Source organism: Bombus fervidus, chromosome 5 (genome assembly GCF_041682495.2).
Source record: "Bombus fervidus isolate BK054 chromosome 5, iyBomFerv1, whole genome shotgun sequence".
In the NCBI taxonomy this organism is placed as follows: Eukaryota; Metazoa; Arthropoda; class Insecta; order Hymenoptera; family Apidae; genus Bombus; species Bombus fervidus.
Window position 1 is genome coordinate 2,128,030 of NC_091521.1, and position 18,778 is coordinate 2,146,807.

Consider the following 18,778-nt stretch of genomic DNA (forward strand, 5'->3'; position numbering starts at 1 on the left):
AAGTATAGTTATTGAGTTAAGTGGGAGGTATTTATATATTTGTTTAAAAAATTCTAGATACTTACTTAAATAAATAATTGTAGGTACTATTTCTTCCCGGTTGAAAATGCTACCGAGATACAAATATCCAATACATTTTTGTTTACTTCTATAACTTCATTCCATATGTAAGTTGAAAGAACTAACAGAGATAACAAAACCAAATTTTAGACAATTAACGCAGTATTATTGCATGAAAAATATTTCTTCTTTCTAAACGCTTACTGAATTGATTATATTCATTTAATCTTATTTTAGTAATAAAATTTTATAAGTAACTGTATCATATATTATTTAAATTATCATAACAATGTGTCAAGCATTCATCGTATGCAATTTTACGATGTTTATATAATAAAACTTCAATAGATGCTATATATTTCTCAATAATGTAATGTAATATAAACTATGTAAATATTATAGGATTTGCATTTCTTTGATTAACAAGATGATATTTATAAATTTATTAATTTGTATAATGAAAAAATAGTATGTGGTTTCCAGAGAATAAATTTTTTTTCGAATAGCGTACAATGTTTCCGCCAAATTCGTACAATACCAACGAACGCCAGATAGCGATGTTTTAATCAATTTTCTGATTAAAATTTAGAAATGTCGAACGCATATTGGTTTATGCGAAAGTAGAAGATAGAAGCATGTAAGTACATATGTATTTATATACACTCTTCCCGTACATATGTATTTAAGTAGGTACTTAAGTGTGTGCAAAAGACACGTTGGCTGTGGTGTGAAGCAACGTAGCTTCAGATTCTTTGAATAATGATTCGGTTTATTATGATATAATTTTTAATATCATTGTAATATATTCAAAAGATTAATTTACTGAAATATACATATTCTATTTCATATGTTTATGTATTTTTAATTGAGGTAATTAAAAATATTTTCCTTTTAACTCTTTACTACAATATTTCAACAAATATTTTGATTGTATAGTGATTAAATGAGTATTAAAGCAATAACACTATTTTAAATTTTAATTTTTTAATTATTTTCAGCTATTTACGTTGCATACTTCGTTTTCTCCTCTTTATCAGTTATTTTTGTCATGTATCCAAAGATTATTTTTTATTTTATATTTATGTAGATTTCTCAATATATAATGAGATAAATTCTCCGATTATAATGTTATGAATTATAAAAATGTTATTGTCAAATTTTTATTTCAGGTGTCATTATCCTAAACAAAATGAGAATTGTACAGCTCAGGCGAAATCGTCTTTTCAGTATTATTATCTGTAGCATATTTTTGCTTTACACATTGTATATTGCTATAAACTTTTTTTCTGACAAGCCTATTAACAATTTAAAGGAATATTGGTCAGATAGTCTAAAGGTTAAACAGGTAAATATAATGTTAAATTATTCTTATAATATATAAACATAATTTTTTAAACATAAAAATATCAACATCCTATTAAAAGTAATCTTGTCTTAAGTTAAATTACAAAAATGAACTGTAATAATTTATTCATTAAAGCTTTCTCTAAATGACTAATAATAAAAGTATGTCACCTATAGTATATTGCACTTGGCATAGTATGATAAAGATACATTCAAAACAATAATTACATTTAAAAAAGGAACTAAAGCAAGAAATTCTTTTAAAGTAAAAGATAAAATGTTTTTTATACTTTTATATAAATATATTTTATATAAACTACTATTCTATAGGTACCAGTTCTATCAAAAGAGCTTGGTAATTTTGAGCTCAAACATGTATCAATTAGAAGTGGACCTGGAGAAGGAGGTAAACCTTATATCCTTAGGGATGATCAACAGAATGATGTTCAACAATCAGAAATAGATTATGGCATGAATATGGTGTGCTCGGATGAAATTTCATTAGATAGATCGATCCTTGATACAAGAATGCCTGAGTAAATCAATATTGCTACAATTAAAAATTTTATAACAGTACTATTTAAACTAGATTTTCACTTATTCTGTTTACAGATGTAAACACTGGAATTATCCAGAAGTACTCCCCCGAACTAGTGTAATTATAGTATTTCATAATGAAGGTTGGTCTGTATTACTGAGAACTGTTCACAGTGTGATAAATCGTACTCCCTCACAATTTTTGGAAGAAATTTTACTTGTAGATGACTTTTCTGATAAAGGTGAATAGCAGTAATATGGTAAGACTATCAAAATAAAAGTAATAACAAGTATGTATTTTTATAGATAATTTAAAAGGAGATTTAGATTCATATATAGAACGGTGGGAAGGTAAAGTAAAATTAATAAGGAATGATAAAAGAGAAGGTTTAATAAGAACAAGATCACGTGGTGCACGTGAAGCTAAGGGTGAAGTTATAGTGTTTTTGGATGCACATTGTGAAGTTAATGTTAACTGGTTACCACCTCTCTTAGCCCCAATAGCTGTTGATAGGTAACTTTTTATCAAATAAATTCTCTACTATTCATCTGAAAGTTAATTTATTAAAATCTTTTAAATATTTCTAGAACTGTGATGACAGTTCCCATTATTGATGGTATTGATCATAAGACCTTTGAGTATCGACCTGTGTATCAAGAAGGACATTTATATAGAGGTATTTTTGAATGGGGAATGTTGTATAAAGAAAATGAACTACCTGCACGAGAGAAAAAATCTCGGCCTTATAACAGCATGCCATACAAGTAACTCACATTTTAAAAAATATTCTTAGGCATGTAGAACGAAGTTATTTTACATTCATATATTAGGAATAACTCATTTCAGGTCTCCTACTCACGCCGGTGGTTTATTTGCGATAAATCGTGAATACTTTTTGTCATTGGGTGGATATGATGACGGATTACTTGTGTGGGGTGGAGAAAACTTTGAGTTATCATTCAAAATATGGCAGTGTGGGGGAAGTATTCTTTGGGTACCATGTTCGCATGTTGGTCATGTGTATAGAGGGTTTATGCCTTATACATTTGGAAAATTGGCTCAAAAGAAAAAGGGACCGCTGATAACCATAGTAAGTAAAACATTTTTATGGGTATAAATTAATTTGAAGGATATAAAATAATATATGATTTAATATAAATTTATAAAAATCGTTAAATCTTTCTAGAATTATAAAAGAGTGGTCGAAACTTGGTTTGATGATAAACATAAAGAATTCTTTTATACAAGGGAACCACTAGCGCAATTGCTTGATCATGGCGATATATCAGAGCAGTTAGAATTTAAAAGAAGGAAAAGGTGTAAAAGTTTTCAGTGGTATATGGAAAATGTTGCTTATGATGTTTTCGATAAATTTCCCGAATTACCACCTAATATTCACTGGGGAGAGGTAATAATAACAATAACTATCCCCTATAATTTTTTATGTTCGTGTGTGTTTCTACATGTCACTGAATTTCTTCTTTTTTTTTTTTATTTTTATTTTTTTAATCTTAGTTACGCAACATAGCGACAGGAATGTGTTTGGATACAATGAGTCATTCGCCTCCTAGTTTAATGGCTACTACTGATTGTCATGGATTTGGTAATAATCAGGTAATTTTTAATTTTTTACATCTCTTTTTAAGCAAAATTCTTTATTTATGAATTATAATTTATATAGTTTCAGTTTTATATAGTTTATATTTTTCAGTTAATTAGATTAAACGCAAAAGGTCAATTAGGTGTCGGAGAACGATGCATATCTGCTGATAGTCAAGGAGTGAAATTCGTATTTTGCCGGTTAGGGACTGTAGATGGTCCATGGCAATACGATGAGGTAAATGTCAATAAATATGTTACCATTTTATTGCCCAATTTTTTATTTTATTATAAATGATATATTACTTTTGCAGAAAACGAAGACGCTTTTACACAGAGTGCATAAGAAGTGCATGGCACTTCATCCTCAAACTCAACAGTTATCACTAATGCCATGTGATATCAATAATACGTATCAACAGTGGTCTTTCCATCAAATTCATCCAAAATGGTGAAGAAACGTAAGTACTGGTGCTGTTTGCATATGAGACGTTTCATGCCGAATTAAACTATACTCATTAAAGACTTTTGGCAAAAATCTATTTATGCATTGACTATTCTTTTGTACAACAAATTGCGTTTACGATACATGGTGTTTTATATTTCCCTATTATAAATAACTCGAATATTTGTGCAAAATCAAAAATGCGTAAAAATCACATTGTAAATTTTTCTTTAAAATTTACTTTAAAATAACAGTTATAAAATACTTATAAAAAAATAGGCTGCAAAATCTTAACAGCGCTAAAATAAGATTTATATCGTCATTTGAAACCGTAAATAGGTCATGATCTTTAATGAAACGAAGAAACTGCTCATTTTGATACAATTTCAATGAAACTGTTTTAATATAATGCAATAACATAATTTATTAAAATGCAGCCATGTTTGAGATTCTTTCACATAACTTCCTATAATACCGAGTATATTGACACGTCATGGTTTGTCTTATCTTATCTGAGATAAGTTTAAGTTTGCTCCTAATTTATCTATTTTTTGAGTAATAGAATAAGATTAATAGAATCACTTTCTTTAAACAAAGGTTTCCTATATCTGCTCGAGATAAAAAAGAGATTGCTGCACACATTCGCGTATCCACCGATCGTGCAAAATGCTTATAAATGTTTGTGAGCATTTAGAGATGTTAGCAAATATTAGTGGCAAATACTTATTAAACGTCGCTCAAATACTAATAAATAAGGATAGATAAAGCTAGTTTTTGAAGACGATAGTACTCTTGTCTCTTCATCGTGTCTCTGTTTGTTTGATAGTTGTAATTTGTAAGAAATCCACAACTACATAAGATGCTATTCGTGTGGATAATGCTGGTTTAGGATCTTATTATATTTCTTCTATCGAAATTATTGGAAAGAATTTACAAATGTTAGTAAATATTTGTGTGCATGCGTGTTCCATCTGTGCATTGACTGGTTAATAGGCTTGCAAACGTTTATGAACTATTAGTGTGATTGGTGGACACGCGTCTTAAACAGTTGCAAGGAATGTATATGTTTCAATCATTTTAAAGTGCATTTCGCTTAAATTATCGATATAATATGAGAATGTGTGCTTCCGTTTTCGACTGATTCTTCTTAAGAGAGCATGTTACTGACGTAGTTTTGTAATGGTTTTTAATTTTTTAAAACACACTTTCAGGCAAGAAGTTACTTAGCATAATGTAAAGAAATAAAAGGAATGTTTTATCACAGGTTATGTACTAATAAAGTAAAGTAAATATATAATTTGTAATAATTCTCTGTTTTTTCTGTGACTGTTAAATCTCTATGTCAACTATATGAAGAACTGTCTATTTTATTAATATTTTTTATTGTAAGAAAATAACTTTATTTAAATTTCATACAAATGAGTGAATAAATAATATTGTTACTTTAGGGAAGTTTAATAATTTAATTATTATTTTAAATATATACAGGTGCTTAAGGTTGTAAGGGACTTGGAAATCCAAGCTTCGGGACGGGTTGGAAAGATTCGGGCAGGATCTCACCCGAATTCTTCCGATTCATCCCGAACCTGTACTCTCGGATACTCGGATCCAACCCTATTGTAAGGATAACTTACAACATATTTGGTCTTCATCCAAAAAAGCTATTAATTAATATTTAGTACTTAATTATAGCAAATATCATTTTTTGAAGTATATGGTCAATCACAGTCAAATTTGATATTGAGGACTAGACTTAACTTACAATTCTAATTAATATCTCTTATAGAAAAGTAAACGTTAATCAAGAAGCTTGAGTGACAGTGACAATGGAGTGACTCGAGTTTCTATAGTAGTTGGTCTTACAGATGTCTGAAATAACATTAAATTATATAGATATCTATTTATATAGTTATCGAGTAGAGGAAGAAGAAATATTTACCTTATTACGATCTCTAATATTAAATGCACCATAAACAATAGGATTCATGCAGGAATTTGTGCATGCGAATAGAAAGAGACCTTTCTGGATTCGTTGATCGACTTTATATGCTGAATTTCGATCAATCCAATACCTATACATTTAGGTATATATTTTTTCAATGTCAGATATACTTATATATATAATATAGGATAATTTAGGATTCAATGTCCTAATACATATATTTTCCTATTAACGAACAATAGCACTTACCAAAGACTCATTACGTAATATGGTGTCCAGCAAATAAAGAATACAGCAACAATGATCACCGTCATCTTTAAAGTTCGTATCTTCGCTCGTGTAAGAAAAGCCATAGAAGAACGACGAATTTTATCTGAAATTCGTTAACCATTTACTATTTCATAAAAAATAAGTAAATTGTTTTCTGATTTTATAAGAATTTACTGAAATTTATATATATTACCTTCGCTTTTTTTCGATCTTCTGCATATTTCCAGTAAAATGTTGGCGTAGGTATATATTATTACGACAAGGGGAAACCAATACATCATGATCATTCCAAAGAGAGAATAAGTTATTTCGTGAGTATATGTTGGAAATGCATTAAACGTGACACATTGTGAATACCATGTGATATTCGGATGAGTTTCCAGGTGAAATACTAGCATCTAAGAAAGAAAAAAATTACAGTAGATATATTATGTGTATATTGAACTAAATTAGAAAAGGTAAGATTCTCCACTTTTATCAGTTATGTATAATTATCATACCTGAGGCATTGAACATACGATAGATCCCACCCAAGCGATGCATAACATAATTTTTCCTCTTCTATTAACATCCCACAATTGCAATGGTCTTATTATTGCATAATATCTGAAATTAGAAAATTTAATATTTTTCAGTAATATTTTATTTCAATTTTGTAAGAAATTATTAAAACTTTAACTATGATGCCACTAAAAATAGAATTCATTATTACTTTATTTTTTATTTCATTGCCTTATCCATGAATGTATGAAATGTAAAAGCAGATAAATAGTATATGAGAATTTCTTTTTGATAACTCTATTTTTTATATTTATAACAAATTCGGAAATTTTTTTTAAATATAATGTATTTTATATTTGCAATTTTTTGTATAGGAAAATTTAAATATTAGTTGATTCAACAATTGAGAGCTACAAAAAAGAAATGCGACGTAAGCATCCTAAAATGGTCAGTACAATTTTTTTAACTATATCGAGTGAGAAAAGAAAGAAAAAATAGAAAAAATAAGATTGCTTTAAAAAATTAAACTGACCTGTCCATACTTATGCATACCAGAATGAAAGATGATAAGTACAGACCGAACATCCTAAAAAAAGCCATTATTCGGCACATCGCGTCTCCTGCTTTCCAGGAGACTGTGACCGCCCAACCGATTTCGAGTGGCATCATTAAAAAAGTTACCTGAAAATTGTTTCAGGTTAATATAATTTTATTTAATAAAACTCATTTCTATGTAGTATGTATTTTCCTTTTATTTATTTATAAAACATATTAAACTAGTTCGATTATTTTGAATGGAAAATACTCTGTACACAGATCATTAATTTACATAGCATTGTTGCATGGTATTAATGTTTGTTAATACATAGAGGAAAATTGTACGTAGTATCTTACCTTACTTTTATTTTATAGTCTATGTGTCGATAGTGAACTTTTTAACGATATAATTGTTACGATATTAGCTTGTAATTACAAACGCGTTAATTAATTTCCTCAAGAAAAATGACCAAAATTACCATAATCTATTACTACATTACGAAAAATGAAGGGATCACTAGATCTTCGTCCAAAAAGTTATCGATCTTCGAAAAATTTAATTATAAATTACAAATCAAAACTATAGCAATTATAATGTATTAAATTTTATTATAATATTGCAATATTGATAAAGAGAAAAAAATATACTAAATTATACTTACAAGTAGATCAGCGATCGCAAGATGCATTAACATCGTGTGTATCCTCGATTTGGATACACGTTTGCGACGCATAATTAATACTAACACCGTCGTGTTTCCGATTGCAGATATTATCATTAACACGCTGTAAAAGACAATACTAACAATGTGGCCTTCGTTGAAATGCATATCAATCGGTAATTCCACTTCATTCGAAATATTTGTCCGCGAATTGGGCAGTTCCGTAGAACTAATCATTTTTATTCCATTTTCCATAATGTATCCCAATATTTTTAGAAATTCTGATATCAAGTGAATTCATAAATAATTAATAATTAAATTTGGATTAATTTAAAAATTATTATACAAACACAACGAATTAATACCAAATTAGAAAGAAATGATGACCTTGTAAATAATGAAAAATGATGAAAAAAAGAATTTATCTTAATAGAGTACAGCTTTACCTTGATAATAAATCATAAAATAAAAATTATTTTAATAAATGAAATGTCTTCTTTTATTTTCTACATTTCCCTGAAATCAGAATTCATGTACGATCGGAACCTCTTAAAACAAAGTTTTATCATAACTAATTTCTACAAAAATATAACAAGTCAAATACTTAAAAATGAGATGGTACCAAGATGATGAAGAAGAAAAATGCAAGCACAGATAAAGAATGACCATTGAACATCCAGAGTTTTAGCGTTATCGTTTTATCCAAAGTTTTCTCAAATTAATGATTTTTTAACTCATACAATTATATCATCAGTATACGGATGTAGAAGTGTGCAAAACTAATAAAAAAAGAAATAGTCAAATAACGGGAGATACGTTGTAATATCAAGAATTATGAAGATTAATCTTCGTCATACACTTCGTTCGTCATGTGTAAAATGTGTGCACCATTAATTTTTGCAGCAATTAATACGAATTACAAATACATATTATGTCATTCGTTCTCTTCTATCATAACACCATACATTTTACTCTTTAATCCTTTCTGTTCAAATATCAACAGCGTTTGATACCGATATCGATAAATTCATTATTCATTTGTACAACACTTTGGACTGCGATTATAGCAAAAATCGCTCTCCATTTTTTGTTCAAATTCAATTGCAATTAATTTGATTAATTTTTTCAGATCTTTCCAAATTAATTCCTCTCTGATATTTTAGTGAATGTAGAAATGGTTGCCTTCTTCTCCTTAAGCACATAATGCCATGAAGTATGTTTTAATGTCCCAACATTTTCTATCAAAATTTCAAATTTTTAAAATCTTTTTAATTGTGGACTTTTAAATTAATTATTCACTTTAATATAAAATTTAGTTTTTAGTTAATTAGAAGGATTTTATTGATAAAACACCGTTCAAAATTTATCCATTGTTCCAACAATTTTTTCTATATCTTCTTTTATAAATAATTCTCATTTTCTCGGTTAAACTGTTTCACTATCTTAAATTTTCAACACACGTGGATCAAAGTAATACATGCTTAAACAACGTATGAATAAGAAAATTTAAACAGAATGTGACACTTCTCTGAAAACTGATACGTAGTTCATATTATATAGTTTATAACAATGTTTATGAAATAAAAGTCATCTATTTGTACAGAATGGCAAAAATAAGACGAAAATTAACTTGTAAGGTTAAATCACAATTTAACTAAGAATTTAAAGCTTAAATGAATTTAATAAAGAGATGATGATGAACTCAAATATCAAAGACAGAAACATCCAAGCAAAAACTGCAAATTCCATGGTGCAACTAACATTTATAAACCTACAGACGATTGGTCCGGTAATCTAGGGTCAAGTGTTAAATCAAAACCGATAAGAATACGCTGTTATTATGTTACTGTCGAATGCTGATGACAATAACGAAGATTCCATTTTAGAAAAATGATAAAATTCTATTAGAATTTATTTTTAATTCAATTAATTGTCTTTGCTATTACTAAAGACACCCAGGAACCCTTTTAATTGCAAATTTGGGCATTATTTTCACCACATGTAATTAAGTATTCTTTTTTAGGATTATGTGAAGAAGATTAAAAGATAAAACAAGAGCAAAGTTCAATGGAGGGAAAAATTGTCAAAAAACTTTAATGTACATAAATGTACAAGTTTTTAAAATTGAAATTATTTAATGAAATCGTTGATAAAAATTACAAAAATGAATTTAAGATATAATTGTTAAAAATAGTGAATTCAAGGTTTTATGTATAATTTTAGATCTTTTCTTCATAATATATGTATATACACAATTAACAAATATTACTAACATGTTTTACAAAATTAGATTATTTTATAACATAAATTCTATTTTGTTATAAATTTCCCAAGTAAATTTTCAATAATTTATAAATGGAACTATACATGAAATATTAAATATGATAAGTGAATGAAATTTGAATTAGAAACTGTACATAATTAACAATATCGAGTAGCGTTACTCGTCCCAATCATCGGTATCTGGTTGAGAATCGTACTCGCTGGTGGCCGAATTTCTATCTGACGCAACTGCATCGCTTGGTTTAGGAGGAGGAGGAATCAAGCTGGACATTCTTTCGAGGGCACTACCTCCGGACCCAGCGATTCCCTTTCTTCTGAGTGCTAATTTTGCGTGCAAATCAGCTATTAAATCTCCTCCAACGGATGCAGAGGACCAACGATTTCCTTCTTTTTCCTCTGGTGGTACAGTATGTCTCAGTTTCGCCCTTCCTATACCGCCAGCATTGCGAATAGCTTCCATTAAATTCGATCTGACGTCCGGTTTGATCGCTTTATTTAGATCCTTGACAATTTTCTTTTTATCCGAATCTTTAGTTTGAGATTCAGAAATGGTTGTTTCGGATTCAGGTGGAGGCGGTGGAGGAGAAGGAGGTGGTGGTGGTAGTGGCGGTGGCGGTGGCGGTGGCGGTGGTATCGATGGATCTAACGACGATGAGACTAATGAGGAACGGCTATCAGTCTTAGAGTTCGAAGAAGCAGAAGTCGATGTGTCTGACGCGATCAAGGGCGGAGGAGGAGGTGGTGGAGCAGGCTCAGTAGAATCTTTTGAGAAATCGGTATCGGCAAAGCCAGGTAAGTTTGGAATAGTTCGGTCATGCTTTGTACTCGAATCCTTCTCGTCTATTGTTGATGTTGGAGTTGGTAGATCAAGTCGAACGGTAGGAGTGGTTACTGCTGAGGAAGGTGCAATGGGACTTTGAGAATTAAAGTCTAAAACGAATTTTTCATCGTCTACAATTCCAGGTAGGTCCGGAAGTGTTAGTGGCACATTTATCTGTGGCACCTGCATGATAGAATATTTCATGTGACAATATGTTCTGTATCCTTCTTTATATTTTATAAGTAATATATTGTAATTAAACAATATTAACATTAAATTTTAATAAAAGATCTTACCTCTCCTAAGGTTGGTGTATATAGATAACTACTAGATAAATCCATTTCTGATGATAACCATGGCTGTATAATTGAATCTGGTGCATCTTCTATTTGCTGTTTGTCATTTAATTTGTGGGAAGTCTGTTTAGTAGATATCTTATATGGATTGTCCTTACTACTGAACAATAAAGAATTGATCGAAGATAATTCAAAAGGGAATGTCACTTCATTATTATCTATATAAAGTTCTTTATTAGATTTAGATCGAACATGATAAAATTGTAGCTTTTCTTGCAGATTATTATTTGATACATATTGGCCATCTTCTGTTTTACAATTAGAAGATAGATATGTTTCAGGAATATCTCTTATAGGTACAGAACATTTGTAAACTTTTGGTATCTTATTGATATCATCACACTGAGGTGGTATAGCCAATTCATATTCTTTGTATGTGTGACTAGCAGGATACCTTGCAGCAGAAAACATCTTTACAGCTTTTAAATTTAAGTTAGTTTGTAAATATTTTAATCGATCTTGAAGTTTTGTAGCCCTATTTTTAACATTTGACAATCTGCAAAAAAATGTATTAACATTTATAATTTTTGTATAAATTAAAAAAATTGTAATTCCTAAAATATTTAGTAATGTGGAAGAAACGTACCTTTGACCATTTTGAAGCAGCCTTTTATCAATAGATTCAAATATATAATTAACAGCAGAATCTAGATTGTCGAGAGCTTCTGCTATTTGAACTATGGTTTCCTCGTGCCTTAAATTATCAGGAATAACACCTAAATATAAAATTTATATAAAATATGTTTATTTTTTTATATTTTTCCTTTTATATATATAAATTAATTTATTTACCAATTTCAGTTCGGTTTGGCATTATTAATGTTTTTTAATAATATGTATATTTCCTTAACTCAATAAAAAATCATATGTTCCATTGCAGCATAATACACACACATAACTACATTGACATTTAGCCATATACAAAACATTTTACATAGATTAAATTTTTAATACACTTATCATCACCAGTTAACCTGAACCATACAATCGTATGATAATCAAAATAAATTTAATAGTTCTTTTGGAAAGTTTACATGTAGATTTACACGTAGATCTGCCATCAATTATTTTTACGAAGTGTTCATGTATGTGACAACTAAATAAAATGCAATGGTCTCTTTTTATACGAAAGAGAATAATATATTACTTACATTTTTTATGCCATAAAAAATATTTGATATTATGGAATAAATAAACATTCATTATGCTAACATCTCAATGATAAAACTATTGTGTATCTGCCTTAATACCATGAAAATGATCGCGAATCTGTTCTATTATTTTTGACGCAACATTTAAATGTTACAAAATTTTGATATTCTGTTTTATATTTAGATCTATTTACGTCACAATAATCTATATTTAATAACACAGATTATATATTATATACATATATATTTACTTGTAACCTGCTCAGTTCTAGCAAAAAAGTGTTGTTTATTTTAATTACTAAACAATATTCAAATAATCTTTTATTCGTTTATTATTAAGTTTTTAAAGTGATAAGATTAAAATGTATGTATCTTAAAATTAATTATAAATTTGGAAATTATTTCATGCACCATAAAATTTCATTAAATTAGTTAATTAATATTATTTAAATAAATGCATGTGACAAAACAAAGAGATTATTTATTTAAAACTGAAGACATATATCATACTTTACCGATAACAACAATTTATCTTTTTATCCAAAAACCCATGTAACAATTTGTACCTGACTATTTATCTAGATTACAACATTTCTGATAACTACCGATACTCCGTCTAGTTTTGTAAGTCCATGCATGAAGGTCTTTTAATATCAATCTGTTAGAAATTATATTTCATAAAAATTGTCTAAAAATAAAACATTACGAATAAATTATACATAATGCCATAATTATATTATATTATATAAATTATACATAATATGCCATAAATTTAAAGAGATCTAATCAAATTAATATCGATTACTGTAATATATGATAATATGATAATATACTCTTGTGTACAGTAAATACTATTGAATATAGATATATTTATATATTTAGGCAATGGTTATGTTGGTTAGCTAATATGATAATTTAATATTATTAATACATAATAATGTTTTACTCATAATTTCTAATATACTTTAACATTTAGTTAACTATTCTTTTTTCCTTTGTAGGTTATAGATTATATCAATCTTTTAACAAAACATGAAATATTTTGCTATAAAATATGACAAAGTGTACATAAATTTATAAAATAATCTTTACTCTTCACGATATATGAAAATAAACTTATAGTAATAAAGACTAAACGTTTAAGAATATGCTTATTCACTGTTCTTTGATAGATGTAAATAAAGGAGTTCTGTTTAAATGTGTAAAACAATCTATATTATCACTGCCTACAATGGCAAATCTAGCTACGAAGACTAAAACGCATTATGAGACGTTGGGATTGCAACCAACTGCAACTTATAATGAAATAAAGTCTGCATATTATAAATTGACATTAAAATATCATCCTGACAAGAATAAAAGTGAATTTGCAAAAGAAATGTTTAACGAAATTTCAAATGCGTATGATGTACTTAGTAAATATGAAACACGCAAAAAATATGATAGAACTCAAATGATTACTCAGGATTTGCAGAATTTGAACAATAAAAGATATGAGATGTTTAAAACAAAAGATATTCAACTGTATAGAAATCAATTTACGAATACTTTTAATTTTGATGAGTGGGTACAGCAACATTATAGTGATGCATTTCAAAAGAATATATTATTAAAAGAAAGACAAAATATGAAAGATCTAGAAAATAAATACGAAGTTCCAAATTTACTTGTTGCATTAATTCTATTCATATTGGTGATGATAGTAATATTAATTCGTGAACGCGTAGCTGATATGAAATATGAGGATTTTAAAACTGAACAGAAGCGTAGAAATAAGTAACAATTGTATTTTTAAATTTAGTCATTTATAAAATTATCATTTATATAAAGAACACAATATAAGAAGAAAATTATGATGAAAAATATGTCTATGTTGAACATGATAACATTTACATGTTTATTTCATTAACCCCTATATCAAAAACGTGTACAGTTTATATTATATATTTTAATATATTTATTTCAGAAAATGAATCTATTTTAATATATCACAATAACATTACAAAATCTAATACATTAGTTGTAAATTATCTTAATTATCTATTAATTAAATATTACAAATATTTTGATGTATCATATGCGTTAATCAATTAAAAATATTGTTAACTAAGATTACGTGTTTTTTATACATTAAAGAAAATTCAATATTTAAAAACTTAACTGATTGGAATACAATGCTGCATTGTAATAAATGTAACTTAGTATGGTTTAAAATGTGGAAAACCAGATGGTACAGGCATTGGCATTGAAACAGGTCCAGCTGGATAAGGAATAGCAGGAGCTAGACTTCTAAAATTACTAGCTATTGGATATCCAGGACCAACAGCAGTATGTGATTTTCTTATTAACTCTCTCAATTTATCTACTTTAACTTTACGTAGATGCATTAATTTTCGACGTGATAAAAATTGTTCTAAAAATTCATCTACTTCCATATCTCCAGCCAGAAATTTTTCAGCTATGGTCTGTATATTAAAAAATACAAATATTACTTTGTAGAAATCACAAATTATATTCAAGAATTTTAACACATTGCCAAACAAATGAGTTTCATATAAATCTTTCTGAAAAGAATGATAAAAAAAGAAATATAAATATAATAAAAATTAACAAAATGAAATATGAAAATGGCAATGTATTAATAATTATAATAGTATTAAGTCATACTTCTGATTCTTCTTCAATTTCTGCTGCTGCTGTTTGCAATAAATCTAATGCAGTATCAGCAGTCATTTCCCCAGACTTATTTTCTATAAATATTGGAAAGAATATAATAAGTATTGGTTATTATGTATATATTATATAGAATATGTAACTACTAATATACAGGAAAAAAAAAGAATACATACTTATCTCATCCAATTTTTCTTTTACGCTCATGCATAATCTACTTCCCTTTTCGCTAAGTTCCTTTAATATTTGTTTACCCTCTTGTAATTCTGGTTGTTTTGATAAATTAAACTCTGCCAGAGATGTGTTACTTGCCATTAATAATTCTTTTTCAGTTTCTAAATTCTTAAACTGATAGAAAGAAAAGATGTGAATTACATAAAATTCCACACATAGAAAAATTATAAATTGGAAATGTAAAATACCTCTAGTAACAATTTAATTACCTGCTTTACATCTTTTACAATATCTTCAAATTTTGAATCATCATTTAATAATTCCTTCAGTTCATCGTTTGTTAAATGTGATAACAGACCTAGTGCTGCAGGTATGTCTGGTTCCTGATTTGATTTAAACATTATTTAATATTAATCAGTTTCGCGGAGTTATGATAATGTTCATGAATTAAATTTTATTTTTTAAGCAGAATTGTTGTCGATTTATTTAATTATATTACACAGAATCAATATTTTATTATACACATTGGTTAATATAAAAATACATTGATTGACCTTTCCACATAAAAAAAAAATTTTATTAATTTAGTTATAATGTGAAATCGATTATTATTAAATATAATTATCAAAATTTAATACAATTTTAATCGCGTAAATTTTATAAAAATATGCGTTTCAATTAATGACACAATTTATAGGTATTATGATATCAATTGAAATTACTGTAGAATAACAAGTTAATAGATACACGACTCAGTGTAAAAATCACGGACTTATATACAGGTCTGGCAACTCGTCCAATTTTTAGTGGTGGGAATCATTTTGTTATATTCCCTTACAAGCTGCATGGCGCTATCATACAATTTTTTCAGTGCGCATGCGTCACAATAGTGACGTAACCAAAAGCATAATAGGATAATCGCGACCAGTGCGTTATTTGGCGCAAAATAATCATTTTCAAATTTCAAAACCAAAGGAGGTATTTAATCATCGGAGACAAATTTTGTTGGAAATTTATTTATTGAAAACATTTTAGAATATGTGAAACAGTTATTAGGTAAAAAATACACTACAGAACTGAATTTTGTTTACAAGAAAGAACAAAATAAAGCTAGTTTTATAAAAATGGCAATATCAGATTGCATCTTCGAGTTAGATTGTTCATAAAAAAAGATTTCTTACCCACTAATATAATAAAAGATAATTTAATTAAATTAAACAATGAAAAAATTAGTATTTAAAATAAATGAAAAATTTTTTATATATGCATTCAATATTTTGTACTTATTACTATAATAACATAAACATACACATTTTTGGAGATTTTAAATAACGAATATTTTTTGTTGTATCTATATTTACTACTGCACTCTAGCACAATACATACACGAAACGTGTTTATCATATACACTTTTCTCTCAAACACAATTACGATCGTATAGACGTTTCTGTTTTCTTTCTACCTGCCTCTCTTTTCTATTCTGATGTATGGTAGCCTAGTGACAGTTTCTGTCGCCCGTTGTAAAGCAGCGTAGATCACTAAATGCGCATTCACGTTAAGGCAGTTTCATGGTAGTACTAGAACCATACGGTTAATAAGGGAATTAAAATACACCAAAATGGCGATATTCCCCTCAATAGGAGTTGTTGGACGGCCTCTATGCAGCGTTTTCTTTCTTACGCACTGACGTATTCTATTCTTATATTTTTATGGTTGTAATTGTAGTATATTGTAAACAATATTAAAATAAATGAACAATTTTAATATTTTAATCTGCATTTATAGTATTAATAGAAACAATTCTCATTTAAAGTGAAAACTTATATTTTGATAAGAACTCAATTATATTCCTTACAAAATAAAAATATGAATAGGTTACAATTATGTTTCCAAAGTCTTACGAACATAAAGTATGTAAATTATGGAGGTAAATATATGGATAAAAATTCTAATGTATGAGAAAATGAGTATATAATGTCTTAATTGCAAATATAGTTTGCAGATATATTCATCGATGGGTTGCTCCAACTCAAATTGAAATAACCCGAAGAAAAAAAAGGTTACCACCTCAACCTGAACCAAAACGTAGTAATTTTATTGAGTGGAATAGAAATGCAGAAATATATGCATTTAATCAAAGACTTTCAGAAAAATTTGATACTGAAAAATTGAATCAAGCATTTATACATAAATCATATATCCTTGATGAACTAAAAAAGCAGGAAAATATGGGAATAAAGGATCCTAAATTAGATGTACAACATAACGAAGAATATATTAAAAAAGGGAGAGAAATAACTTCAGCAGTTGTAAAGAAGTATTTAAATAAAAGTTTACCACGTCTTCCTGAAATTGGTATTATGTATGTATAAACTGTATGATATGTGTTTGTGTATACACATAAGTATTATAAAAAATGTATCAGCTATAATCAAAAAACAAAATTTTCATGTTATACAAACTGCAGATTTGAATTTCTAAATTCCTGATATATTCAATTATGTTTTAGGGCACTTCATGACTATCTTATGTCTCAAGAGATGTTAGCTACTGCAGCTTTACATATTGGAACAAAAGACATTATTTTAACTAGTGTTTGTATATAACTTAACTATTTTACTAATTCATTGTTCTGTTATAAACTAATAACTTTATTATATATTATTTAGGAACATCCTGTGTCCGAAGAAACATTGGCACAAACGTTTACAGCACTTGTGGGAGCACTTGCTGAAAGCGTTGATATTGATCACACAAGTGCTTTCGTCCGAGATTTTTTAATAGTAGGATTAGCAAGCAAAGATCTAACTGAAATATGGTGCCCAACTAAACCATTCGAAATGTTAAATGATGTAATTTCTACAGAGAAGAAAACACCTATAGAAGCAAGACTTATTGGACAAGCTGGAAAAAATACACTTTTAGCTGCCTATCATGTTGGAATTTATGCAAACAAAGAATATTTAGGTTCAGGTAATATTTTTAAATACTTGAAAGGTACAAGTATCTTATAACAAATAATTAATTAATTTGTAGGTTTTGGACAAACCATTTCAGAAGCAAGAGATATAGCTGCTATTAACATATTAGCTCAGATGTATGGATTATACCACACAAATCAACCGCTACGATTTAACGAAGAAATAAATATGTCTGCTTGAAAACAGTTACCAAAATTGTATACCAAATTTGTAGAACGTTAAATAATATTAATTATAAATGTATATATGTACATACAAAATATAATTAACCCTTGTTTTACAATAATGTCGTCCTACTGAGATATTATTACTGCAAAAATAAAATGTATTGAATAATTTATTTAAGCAAGTTAATGAAAATATTAAACAAGAAATATAGTTTCAACAAATTATAGATAATAAAAGTAGATAGAATACTAATATAAGACTTAAAGAAATTATA

General features: G+C 27.8%; 6 protein-coding genes across 11 annotated transcripts; 3 read left to right on the forward strand and 3 right to left on the reverse strand.

The window, feature by feature from the left end:
- The first annotated feature begins 521 nt into the window (after window positions 1–521).
- Window positions 522–4,083, forward strand: Pgant7 (N-acetylgalactosaminyltransferase 7). Of its 2 annotated transcripts, none has more exons than XM_072004095.1 (11): window positions 522–697; window positions 1,230–1,405; window positions 1,735–1,940; window positions 2,017–2,183; window positions 2,248–2,455; window positions 2,530–2,706; window positions 2,789–3,032; window positions 3,129–3,350; window positions 3,458–3,556; window positions 3,654–3,779; window positions 3,856–4,083. In XM_072004095.1, the coding sequence occupies exons 2-11, from the start codon at window positions 1,250–1,252 to the stop codon at window positions 3,994–3,996; spliced, it is 1,746 nt and encodes a 581-aa protein (XP_071860196.1). In that variant the 5' UTR covers window positions 522–697; window positions 1,230–1,249; the 3' UTR covers window positions 3,997–4,083. The 2 variants fall into 2 exon arrangements, with proteins under 2 accessions (XP_071860196.1, XP_071860195.1); XM_072004094.1 differs by lacking the exon at window positions 522–697 and adding an exon at window positions 753–930.
- Window positions 4,084–5,774: 1,691 nt separating this feature from the next.
- On the reverse strand, window positions 5,775–9,658 carry Akhr (Adipokinetic hormone receptor). 2 transcript variants are annotated; one of them, XM_072004099.1, is made up of 9 exons: window positions 8,756–9,658; window positions 8,345–8,414; window positions 7,899–8,179; window positions 7,232–7,380; window positions 6,699–6,804; window positions 6,392–6,596; window positions 6,178–6,301; window positions 5,926–6,058; window positions 5,775–5,855 (listed from the first exon to the last, which is right to left on the reverse strand). In XM_072004099.1, exons 2-9 carry the CDS (start codon window positions 8,358–8,360, stop codon window positions 5,784–5,786), a joined length of 1,086 nt encoding a protein of 361 aa, XP_071860200.1. In that variant the 5' UTR covers window positions 8,361–8,414; window positions 8,756–9,658; the 3' UTR covers window positions 5,775–5,783. The 2 variants fall into 2 exon arrangements, with proteins under 2 accessions (XP_071860200.1, XP_071860199.1); XM_072004098.1 differs by having other exon boundaries at window positions 8,521–9,658.
- A 445-nt stretch (window positions 9,659–10,103) lies between these two features.
- Window positions 10,104–12,503, reverse strand: LOC139987630 (WASH complex subunit 1). The gene is made up of 4 exons (XM_072004096.1): window positions 12,150–12,503; window positions 11,944–12,073; window positions 11,298–11,853; window positions 10,104–11,184 (listed from the first exon to the last, which is right to left on the reverse strand). The coding sequence occupies exons 1-4, from the start codon at window positions 12,169–12,171 to the stop codon at window positions 10,339–10,341; spliced, it is 1,554 nt and encodes a 517-aa protein (XP_071860197.1). The 5' UTR covers window positions 12,172–12,503; the 3' UTR covers window positions 10,104–10,338.
- A 241-nt stretch (window positions 12,504–12,744) lies between these two features.
- On the forward strand, window positions 12,745–14,944 carry LOC139987633 (uncharacterized). Of its 4 annotated transcripts, none has more exons than XM_072004101.1 (2): window positions 12,745–12,872; window positions 13,510–14,944. In XM_072004101.1, exon 2 carries the CDS (start codon window positions 13,656–13,658, stop codon window positions 14,286–14,288), a length of 633 nt encoding a protein of 210 aa, XP_071860202.1. In that variant the 5' UTR covers window positions 12,745–12,872; window positions 13,510–13,655; the 3' UTR covers window positions 14,289–14,944. The 4 variants fall into 4 exon arrangements, with proteins under 4 accessions (XP_071860202.1, XP_071860203.1, XP_071860204.1 ...); XM_072004102.1 differs by lacking the exon at window positions 12,745–12,872 and adding an exon at window positions 13,030–13,132; XM_072004103.1 differs by lacking the exon at window positions 12,745–12,872 and adding an exon at window positions 13,127–13,150.
- On the reverse strand, window positions 14,380–16,085 carry Vps37b (vacuolar protein sorting 37B). The gene is made up of 4 exons (XM_072004100.1): window positions 15,625–16,085; window positions 15,358–15,529; window positions 15,176–15,258; window positions 14,380–14,973 (listed from the first exon to the last, which is right to left on the reverse strand). The coding sequence occupies exons 1-4, from the start codon at window positions 15,754–15,756 to the stop codon at window positions 14,707–14,709; spliced, it is 654 nt and encodes a 217-aa protein (XP_071860201.1). The 5' UTR covers window positions 15,757–16,085; the 3' UTR covers window positions 14,380–14,706.
- Window positions 16,086–16,936: 851 nt separating this feature from the next.
- Window positions 16,937–18,613, forward strand: Mrpl44 (mitochondrial ribosomal protein L44). Its single transcript, XM_072003185.1, has 5 exons — window positions 16,937–17,282; window positions 17,351–17,717; window positions 17,865–17,949; window positions 18,025–18,328; window positions 18,392–18,613. Exons 1-5 carry the CDS (start codon window positions 17,222–17,224, stop codon window positions 18,514–18,516), a joined length of 942 nt encoding a protein of 313 aa, XP_071859286.1. The 5' UTR covers window positions 16,937–17,221; the 3' UTR covers window positions 18,517–18,613.
- Window positions 18,614–18,778: the final 165 nt, after the last annotated feature.

Excerpts from the sequence above, each read along its gene's own strand:
- Pgant7 (XM_072004095.1), top strand. The coding sequence starts at position 1,250 with ATGAGAATTGTACAGCTCAGGCGAAATCGTCTTTTCAGTATTATTATC. Across the intron at positions 3,033-3,128 it reads AGGGACCGCTGATAACCATA|AATTATAAAAGAGTGGTCGA; the intron begins GTAAGTAAAACA and ends AAATCTTTCTAG. Across the intron at positions 3,780-3,855 it reads GTCCATGGCAATACGATGAG|AAAACGAAGACGCTTTTACA; the intron begins GTAAATGTCAAT and ends TTACTTTTGCAG.
- Vps37b (XM_072004100.1), bottom strand. The coding sequence starts at position 15,756 with ATGTTTAAATCAAATCAGGAACCAGACATACCTGCAGCACTAGGTCTG. Across the intron at positions 15,259-15,357 it reads AGAAAAATTGGATGAGATAA|AAAATAAGTCTGGGGAAATG; the intron begins GTATGTATTCTT and ends CAATATTTATAG. Across the intron at positions 14,974-15,175 it reads AAATTGAAGAAGAATCAGAA|ACCATAGCTGAAAAATTTCT; the intron begins GTATGACTTAAT and ends TTTAATATACAG.
- LOC139987630 (XM_072004096.1), bottom strand. The coding sequence starts at position 12,171 with ATGCCAAACCGAACTGAAATTG. Across the intron at positions 11,854-11,943 it reads CTGCTTCAAAATGGTCAAAG|ATTGTCAAATGTTAAAAATA; the intron begins GTACGTTTCTTC and ends ATTTTTTTGCAG. Across the intron at positions 11,185-11,297 it reads ATACACCAACCTTAGGAGAG|GTGCCACAGATAAATGTGCC; the intron begins GTAAGATCTTTT and ends TCTATCATGCAG.
- Akhr (XM_072004099.1), bottom strand. Across the intron at positions 6,302-6,391 it reads AAGATCGAAAAAAAGCGAAG|ATAAAATTCGTCGTTCTTCT; the intron begins GTAATATATATA and ends AACGAATTTCAG. Across the intron at positions 5,856-5,925 it reads ATATTAGAGATCGTAATAAG|ACATCTGTAAGACCAACTAC; the intron begins GTAAATATTTCT and ends ATGTTATTTCAG.
- LOC139987633 (XM_072004101.1), top strand. The coding sequence starts at position 13,656 with ATGCTTATTCACTGTTCTTTGATAGATGTAAATAAAGGAGTTCTGTTT.
- Mrpl44 (XM_072003185.1), top strand. The coding sequence starts at position 17,222 with ATGAATAGGTTACAATTATGTTTCCAAAGTCTTACGAACATAAAGTAT. Across the intron at positions 17,283-17,350 it reads AAAGTATGTAAATTATGGAG|TTTGCAGATATATTCATCGA; the intron begins GTAAATATATGG and ends TTGCAAATATAG. Across the intron at positions 17,718-17,864 it reads CTTCCTGAAATTGGTATTAT|GGCACTTCATGACTATCTTA; the intron begins GTATGTATAAAC and ends ATTATGTTTTAG.